We start from the raw sequence: 9,397 nt of genomic DNA on the forward strand, positions 1-9,397 counted from the left end.
CCTAAAAATGCCAAATTTTTCATATTTTGTTTGGTTACTTATGGTTAAGGTTAGGGCTGGGTAGGGGTTAAGGTTATCATGTTGGGATTTTCCCCAAGGACAAAGAAAGATACGATTACGAACCTTTGTGTGTGTGTGTGTGTGTGTTAGATATACATTACATTGTGGGGACCTGTCAAATCTGTTATTTTGACATTGTGGGACAATTTTTTTTTTAGTCCCCACAGAAAGGGAAATTCAGTTTTGTGTTTGCCTGTGTTTAGGGAGGTGGGGTGTTGACTGATTTGTAGGTGAAAATCTGCGATATATAGTTTAAGCCTTAAACTAATGTTGAAACCAAACCTACGCCCTTGCTCTACAATATCAGTAAATGGCATTTATGTCAGCTTTGCTCTGCTGAATTGCTTATCATTTAAAATTACAGCTCACATCCGGGTACTTCGCTCCCAGACTGTCTGCTAGTCCCATTCATTAAGACAGCAGGTATGCATCAGAATGTAAATAAGCAGCAGGATCTTTCATACGGTGTTTTTATGACGCATTTCTGTTCGCTTATATCTGTACATCATTCTGCCTCAGTAGCGAGCAATGCGCCCAGGGCATGCCGGTAACGTGCCACGCAACAGGCTTCTCTACTTTCAATTATGTATTAAACAGCTGATTGTTCTAGATATGCCCATATCGTCACTCAGAACCATTTTGAAACCTGTTCACACTTCCAGTTTCAAATGAGGTCTGCAGCTCCATTTTGAAAAGTCATGCGACCAACCTACTGACTTGTTCTTAGGTGGCAAAATAGATCGAAAAGACTGCTTTCTCTGAATGTTTGTTGGGGAGTTTTTCAGCATTTTTGTTTTTTTGTTTGTGTTTTTACGGTTGGGTTCAGAGATATTTCATGTATAAAGATATAGTAGGGATGGCAATTTCGAAACAGCACCCTCAGCATCAGATTACAGTGATCACCCGCCTGTCGCGGAAGTTATGTTCCAGACTCATCAGTGATACTGTAGGTGAAAATCCGCGATATTGAAAGACCATATAATTTATATATATATATATAGATAGATATAGATATATAGATAGTTTAAGGCTTAAACTACCTCTCCCACACTCTTTAAACACATGTAACCTTATTAAAACACATTTTGTAAACACATGTGATATGCGGATGTTGGGCTAAGGATATGAGTAACATAATAATAATAATGATAAAGGGATATGCAAATATGGTCAAGGTCTTCCTGTGGCACTTAGGCTCACTACTACCGGAAGGTTTAGAAGATGCAGGACACATGGGAGCCATCGTAGGGCTTAAAACAAAACGAAAACTTCACAAAAAGTTTGCTCACAACAATCGGACCACAAGCAAGGTATGCGATACGCAGAGAACTGTGGCGCGTCGGGGAAAAATCCGCGATATAGCGGGGGATCACTGTATACCGAAAGAAGCCATCCATCTGAGACTATAGTATTATTTTTCTTCGAACACAAAGGTAATAACGCAGAGTACATTTTAGAGCTGTTACTATTACTTGATAAAACTATTACTCAATTATTATTATTCCCTGGCAATATCACGGGAGGAAGACAGCAGATGTGGGTCCAAATAAAAAAGAGAGGAAGCCTGAGTTGTGTGGGAGCAAAGTATCAAACAGCAGGCTGCAATGAAACAACATCTTAAAAGAAAACAACCACAGACTCAATAATGCGAGGTGAACCACAGACCGAACCAGCATACAGAATTTGCATCTATTTTTCACCATCCATTGCAGACCCGGGGTCCTGCTTTAAGAACCTCACGCTGCATGGTTGAAGTTCACTTCCTTTTTACTCACTCCCAAAGACTTGGGTAGTTGTACCACATTGCTTGCCCTCTGTCACCTTTCATTAACATTTACTACACCTGTTGTCCTATCTTGCGATTAAAATGGCACACACCTCATTTCTACCCTACATGCACTCATCAACACAACCGATTTGATACCAATTAATACTTCAAAAAGCTACCCACAGCTACCATAGTTGGTACCTACTATACCCCACCCACTAACTATAGTCAGATGGGGAAAGCGAAGGGCAATGTCTACCACAGCCACTTGATCAAAATTGGAAATTCATATCAGGCTTAATAACAGGAAGCAGTTTCACACAGACATGAAAATCTTTATTGAGTCCAGTTCCAAACTTTTGGAATACAGTGAATACTCAGCTATAATCATGTCCATTTATAAGCAGGGAGGGTTCCACTGTTGTGTTTTTATTGGTCCATCCAACCCTGCATATTGTCCATTTGTCCAATCATGCATGTAATGAAGTCTGAAAGCCTTTCAGAATATGCAAATGAAACCCATAAATAACGGTAGATTTCCACTGCATATGCAAAATGCATTTTCTAAAGTTCCTCCAAGATTGTTAGCACCAAGAGTTCTTTTTCCTTCAGCTGCGCCTTGGTCCACAGTCCCACTCAACTGCTCTATCGAATACTGGCCCTTCTGGCCTCATCTGCTGGCTCGTCAGGCAAATACTGATGGACGCCCCATAGTCCTGTCTCTCTCAGGGAGAATGGGAAGGCTTGGCGGGTGAGGCGGGATACGAAGCAGGGCATCTCCTTCTTCCCAGCCAGCTGTGGCCCCCGGGCCTCGAAACCATACGCCACTCGGTAGTTGAGCCGTGTCAGCAGCTGTGTAACCTCCAGATCCTGTCCTCCTTCCATCTCTAGGAGGTCACAGAGGGTCTGGAGGAACACTGATCCCAGTGGGTGCATGAAGGCAGAGTAACCTGAAGAGAGGAAGAGAGGCCCACAGTTACTGAGAGATGAAGGCTGCCAGCTGATACAAACCCACACAATGTGTGGCCTCTAACATTTAATAGGTTTATTTCACCCAGTGTTTCAATCAGGTCCCAGTCAGACTAAAATGTGCTCCCAGTAGTACTTGTATCCAATGACTGAACTTTGACTCCTGTTCTAGTCCAAGCCAATGTTCATCATAATTAGATCCTTTGAAAACAACAGGTCATAAAATCATGTGACTAAGATAAAGCTATCTTGTGATTATTGCACTGGGCAGGAGGGAGACCTACCTGGGGATGTGGCAAACACCACTGCTGAGTCCACTGGGATGGAGAGGAGATGTGAAAAACTGTCCTCTTTGTCGTCTTCTGCGGAGTCTGTCTCCACCCCAGGGTCCAAATCAACCCCACGGCAAGCCTGAGTACAAGAGAAAAATGAAGACTGGAATGCAACATGCAGGACCCCGTACCAAATGAGGAATTAGTGACTAGAAATTCCACAGCTAGAGATCTTGGCTAATTGTATTGGCAGTTGTCTCAGCAGCAGCAGACCATTTGCTCTCCACAACTGCATGATGGAGAAATGCAATGAGAAGCTTTGCAGAAGAGCTATAGGGATACAATTGAGAAGTATCAGATTATGCTTCTGGCAAGTGCTGTGGTTAAAGTGTGCTTAAAGAAGCATTTCCCTTTCTTTTGTTATGTTAAACAAGTGTTAAGTGCACCACAATGGATCACTCAGGAGACTGGTTCTCAAACGTTTTGTCTACAAAATGCCGCCCCCCCCCCCCCAAAAAAAAAAACAACAACAACACTGTTAAAGAATCATGACCCCTTTCATTATGATCAATGTCACTGAACAAAGCATCACTGGGGGTAAATTTGCTAATGGATTGCTAAGGATGACGTTTGTGTGCAGAGCAGGAGGTGTTTGGTCAGCTATTATTTATTCCGTATCGGGGAATCACCTGCACAAAGAACAGCTTGGTCTTTCCATCCATGGCAGGGTTGCTGAACAAGCTAAAGATCTGTGCGAGCTTCACAGCCTTGCCGTCCACCCCAAACACCAGCCCCTCCTCTCCGTGGCTGGAGATCACCCCCACAAAGCAGTCCTCCACAGACTCTCTGCTGGCTAAGGGAGGAAGTTGGACAGGAGGCGAGTCAGTTAAGAATGTTCACGTTCTCAGCACCTTGGAAAGTGTTCGTGTTAACTACTACAGTACTGAAAGGGTTTCCTTCAAGAGTCTGGCAAGCATACCCATAAAACCAGGGCATTTAAATATGCAGAACTATACAATAAAGGCTCAATATAAATACAAGTTCTTACATTAACACTCATATTAATTAGTTTCCTTGTGGGTATATGAGCATTTGGCGATTTGGTTTCTCCCAGAGAAATCCCCAGGGCTGAACTTCCTTATGGCAATTTTCACACAGGTGAAGTCATGTGATTTCTTCAAACCCTCACTCTCACTGTCTTTAAGTATCAGAAACCAAGAATCCAAAACCAGCTGGATCATTCCATGCCAACTCGCTTAGAGCCTTGCAGGTCATATCATGGATTTACTTATTACATTGTGGAGACAGATCTCTCCTTAGAAAAGCCATTATTTTGAACTCTGCCCCCCTAAGTTCTGAAAGCATATTTTCATTAAATTATTTCAAAATGAATGAGTGACAGCACATCCTCAAGTTTTTTATATGTTTAATGTGGTTCCTGGTACTTAATGCTAATAGCATTATCCCTTTTGAGAAAATACAGGTCAGTATTCAGCCAAAAATGGCTTTTTTATTCTGGTGGCATTTTCATGGCACTGTTGAGCTTCTGACTTTTTATGGAGAACAAAATTTTAAAGATTAATAGAACACTAACATGACAGGTTTTTAAAATCTGGGAAAGAAATACTAAATACTTATTTTTTGAATGATGTTTGCATACTCCTACATGAAACATCACTTTTCCAAGTTCTTTTAACAGCTGCATAAATTTAGGAACAGAGATCAAACTGAAATTCAGTGGACATCGCCTGAAGAATCTTATTTATAAACATTTGTGACTTCAGAATAACAAAAAAATATTCATTTTAACAACTTTAAACATTTCTCATGCAAAAACTTTTGGGTGGACAGTTTTAATAATTTGCACAACTTTATTACTAAAATAGGCAATTTATCGATTTTTTCCCATGAAAATCCATGACATGAACGGCAAAGCTCTTGGTGAGTTGGTGTGGAATGACCCAGCTGTGTTTCACACTTGAAACTGAAAGTAAATTTGAAGTGAAAGTTAACTTGAAATCTGAGTTAGCGGTTAGTGATCACATGATGACAGGGTCACATCCCAGGCCACTGTGCTTCATTTGAATGTTCGGCTGTTTTATTATATAGGCATAGGAAGCCCGAGTGAAGGAAGAGGGAGCAGGAGATTCAAATTACATACAAGTGCAGTCAGCAGGTTCCCCCAGTTGGGGGGGGGGGGGGGCAAAGCTGGGCACAAATGTAGACTACAAGGGAATCTGAGTTTTAAAACATAAGAAAATCATACACTATAGTGAGTCCTTTAGCACATTCTTCATGACAAGTTTGAAAACACTCTTACCAGTAGCTGTTGCTAAGATTTTGAAAATATTGTCTAGTTATTTAAAAAAAAAAAAAACATTTATAACCCTGTATATGAACCACTTGAATGATAGAGGCAGATTTTAATATCAGAATGCCAGGTAAAAAATCATTTTGGGTCTCTGGGTCTTCTAAAGGTGTCTATGAAGTAAATATTTAGTATATCATGGAGGTCTCCTTCTGGACATAGACTACCACTGAAAAGTTTTTGCACACACTGAGATTTTCTACTTTTGCATGTTACTCACTTAATATTTACCAAAAATACACTCAATATTCTTAGCTAACAAATAAATTTACAGTATATTGACCATTTGAGGACCTTTATCAACAAGAAAATGTCATATCTTTGATTCATCAAAATAACCTCCTTTAGCTGTTATAACGGTAGAGAAAATGAGGCATTCTTTCTACAAGGGACATTAAATCCTGCTCTGTTTTATGGGATTAAACAGTTAACTAGTGCATTTAAAGTTAAAGGAGAGCCTACAATTGGACTATGCCATCACCACACAACCAGTCTATAGGATGTTAGACATGCATTGTTGCAAACTCTTTCCATGCTATGAACATTTTCCATGATTCATCAATCCCGGTCACTGTCTCTTTCAGCTTTTGCCATCAGGCAAGGGATACAGAACAATGAAAATCAGGACAAATCGCCTAAAAAAAATCCGAAAAGCAATCATGGCCTTAAACTCAAAATATAACTGTTAATTTTTATATTTCATAAGTGCAATTTGTATATTTTTAATATATTCTTTTATTACTCTTGTGCCTCATATTTATGCATTATGCACTTTTTAATTTCGTTGTCAAGTGACAATGACAATAAAGGTTTATCTTATAAAGGAAACTTGTTTTATTTGACATATTTTCTTTTAGTTGTTCACTCAATTTTCAATGCTTAACGAAAAATTTGAAATAGGCAGTTTTCCATTTATTTTATAAAGTGGTAAAAACCAGTGGTGTGCAAGAACTCTTGACTGGTAGTTTACAAACGATATTCTGTATAGAAGTCATGCTAGAAGGATATTATACAAGATACAATTCCACGTTTCAGGATGGACACAGCAGTTAGACCTTTAAAAAAAGGGCTATAATCACCCCTGACCGAGCGTCACATTTGAGTTCAGTCCCCAGGGAAGACCGCTTCCCGGGAGCAGGGAGAAACGAAACGCAGACAAGGCGAACCAGGCGAGCTAAACACTACACACCTGCCTCAAAGACCTCGTAGGTTTCCTCCGCGCTGAGGTCCTCGTACACGTCCACTTGGAAACCCAGTTTGTACAAGATTTTGTGGAGCCTTTTTGTGTCTCTTTTGGCTCCGCGCCTTTTGGCCAGTTGTACCCCGGGATAGAAGTCCGTCACGGAGACCAAAATCGCCCGGTTTCCTCTCGGTATCTCTTTAAGACAAGAAAACATCGTCGAAATAGAAATAAAATCGCCAGCGTCGAGCATCCAGAACAAAAAGAAATCTCGGGAACTGGGCGAGAATTACTCCGAGGCCATTTATATATAATCAATTTATCTGAACACGTGTTCCGAACATTACGAAATACGTGACCATTTACCTGTGCACACCCTGTTATTTCCAAAGGCTCGGCTTCTTTTCCTTGGTGTACATACGGTAAAGACAATGTATATTTACCTTGATTTTTTTTTACGTCACATTTGTTTTTAACGAAATTCTTTTTTCTGCCAGAGGTATTGCAGTGTTAGAAAAAATTAATCTTCCTAATGATTTAAAAGGGAAATACACAGAAATTGTGTAGAAAAGAAAATATATCCAAATATAAAATAAGTTATTCTGAAACTTAAACTTAACTTCACAGAACAAATGAATTTTATTTTAAAGCGTTTGAACCATACCCTACGTAAAATCGACTTAGTGTTCCTAATATTTTATTTCCTATAATTGTTTGGGATTTCTGCATCACGTGACTGTCCGACAGTTCGATTGCTTGAAGGAAGCAGCTTTAACTGTCAGAATTACTGGACGTGGTTTAGTCTCGCGACGCGTTGACACAGACCGATGTAGTATAATCTGTCATCACCCGTCATGACAAGATCTGAGTCAACCGTAGATTTCAGTCGTGCATGTCTTGCAGATCTGAGTCAACCGTGTTATACCGAAGTTACGTGCGGAGTTGCTCGGTTTATCTGACTGGAGAGAGATTTTCAATTCGAGACAAGTCTGGACGCATTTACATATATGTAACGGTTTTATTAGCATGTGAATAGTCTGTATGGCAGGGCTGCACGGCCCTGCTCCTGGAGAGTTACCATCTTGCAGAGTTTAGGTGCAGCCCTAATTTCACACACCTGATGCAGATAATCAGGCCCTTCAGTAATTCATTTCAGTATTAGAGTCAACTCTGCTTCAACAAAGCTGACTCCAATACTGTCATCCAAGGTTGACTCACTGCTCAGATTCTGTAGTGCAGGGTTCTTCAAATCTGGACCTCTATTCCACATCCGGGCCGTGTTTTTAGGTCTCCCAAGTAGTTTGTTTAATGATGACTGATTCTGATTGGCCAGAGGCTTCACACCTGGCTCACAGGTAAAGGAAGGCTGGAAAACCAGCAGGGCTCGGACCTCGAGGACCGTGATTTGAATAACCCTACTGTAGTGTCTCACCCGAGTTATGCTGCGTTCCATTTGAACTGGTAACTAGGAAATTCCGAGTTTCTAGTCGGAAATTTCAACTGGAACACCTCCTGAAACTGGATTTTTTTTTTTTAATTTTAACTTTACAGAACAATTATAAAACAACAATTATATACAGCCAGAGATATTACACGACACACAAAAGCAGCACATACAACAACATGATAATATTCACAAAGGACTATTTTTCAAACAATGTCATTATTACAATTGCTTTTCTATTTTTACAAATTTTATTTAGATTCGTTAGGTCTACTTGGAAAACTGAGAAGAGGGGTTTAGATTTATTTTGTTTACATTAGTGAATATAGAACTTAGCTAAAATGAAAAGTTAACCACAAAAACCAAATCTGGATTTTCCTCATTACTGTCAAAAATTCCAAATAAGACGTACATACAAAAAAACTAAAAGGTACCGTATATATTAGGCTACTTTGTATTATATCAAGCATGTCGAACCAAAATTTTTCAGTAAAAGTGCAAGACTAAAATAAATGTACACGTGATTCACAGTCCTTCTCACAAAAAAGCAGTCTGTGTCAAGATCTTTAATACTTTTAGAAAGAAACTGCTTAGATGGGTAAATCTTATGTATTAGTTTAAATGTAACTTCCTTCACTTTATTTCTTAGCATTTTTGTTTTATTATTTATTTATGGAAGAGACCACACATTCTTCAAGGGTATGTTCTCCACAACGCCATCCCAGTATGGAACAATATTTGGAACAGAGGTGAGGTCTTGTGTAAAATATGCCCTAACTTTTCCATTATTGTTTTAGCTGAGACAAGTAGAAAAGCATATTTTACCTACCCCGTAGATTGAAATGGGTCTAAGTACTAGCCACCCGCTCACTGTGGTCTTGTGCTAGTGTTTAGTGTTTTTAGGCACAACATACCACGTAATGTGTTATCAACTGCTATTGCTAACAATTAACCTGGGGGTATTCCATGAAGCAGGCTTAAGGGAAAGTCTGACTATTTCGACAAGTCAGTCTTACTTAAGTGAGAGTTCTGTTCCATCAACGTGTCTTAAATGAATCCCCGCTGAATTACATGGTAATTTAGGCCTGCGAACAAGCCTGGTCCGGACCAGGCTGTCTCGCTTAGTAGTGATGGGTCGTTCTTGAACGATTCGTTCATTTTGAACGAAACTTTAATGTGACTCGGGAAGAACGAATCGTTTTGTGGGAGTGATTTGTTCAGTCGCGCATGCGCATTTGCGCAACTTCCTATAGTTTCTGTATTGGAATTATTGATTCACCTGTTTCAAGTCTGCGGGAACATGCAGATAAAGCATCGGATATAGCGGACTCGCATA

General features: G+C 39.9%; 1 protein-coding gene across 3 annotated transcripts; it reads right to left on the reverse strand.

Moving 5' to 3' along the window:
- Positions 1-2,142: 2,142 nt before the first annotated feature.
- On the reverse strand, positions 2,143-7,488 carry casp17 (caspase 17, apoptosis-related cysteine peptidase). 3 transcript variants are annotated; one of them, XM_023800068.2, is made up of 6 exons: positions 7,282-7,388; positions 6,984-7,024; positions 6,627-6,815; positions 3,759-3,922; positions 3,082-3,208; positions 2,143-2,778 (listed from the first exon to the last, which is right to left on the reverse strand). In XM_023800068.2, the coding sequence occupies exons 1-6, from the start codon at positions 7,344-7,346 to the stop codon at positions 2,474-2,476; spliced, it is 891 nt and encodes a 296-aa protein (XP_023655836.1). In that variant the 5' UTR covers positions 7,347-7,388; the 3' UTR covers positions 2,143-2,473. The 3 variants fall into 3 exon arrangements, with proteins under 3 accessions (XP_023655836.1, XP_072570288.1, XP_072570287.1); XM_072714187.1 differs by lacking the exons at positions 6,984-7,024; positions 7,282-7,388 and adding an exon at positions 7,443-7,488; XM_072714186.1 differs by lacking the exons at positions 6,984-7,024; positions 7,282-7,388 and having other exon boundaries at positions 6,627-6,961.
- Between the last annotated feature and the right edge of the window lie 1,909 nt (positions 7,489-9,397).

This window comes from Paramormyrops kingsleyae, chromosome 7 (genome assembly GCF_048594095.1).
Source record: "Paramormyrops kingsleyae isolate MSU_618 chromosome 7, PKINGS_0.4, whole genome shotgun sequence".
In the NCBI taxonomy this organism is placed as follows: Eukaryota; Metazoa; Chordata; class Actinopteri; order Osteoglossiformes; family Mormyridae; genus Paramormyrops; species Paramormyrops kingsleyae.

Bases quoted from the DNA above. Each gene is read 5' to 3' on its own strand.
- casp17 (XM_023800068.2), bottom strand. From the start codon at position 7,346: ATGCAGAAATCCCAAACAATTATAGGAAATAAAATATTAGGAACACTA. The intron at 7,025-7,281 runs GTATGGTTCAAA...ATGTACACCAAG, and splicing joins CTAAGTCGATTTTACGTAGG to GAAAAGAAGCCGAGCCTTTG. The intron at 2,779-3,081 runs GTAGGTCTCCCT...TCCTCTCTTCAG, and splicing joins GGTGTTTGCCACATCCCCAG to GTTACTCTGCCTTCATGCAC.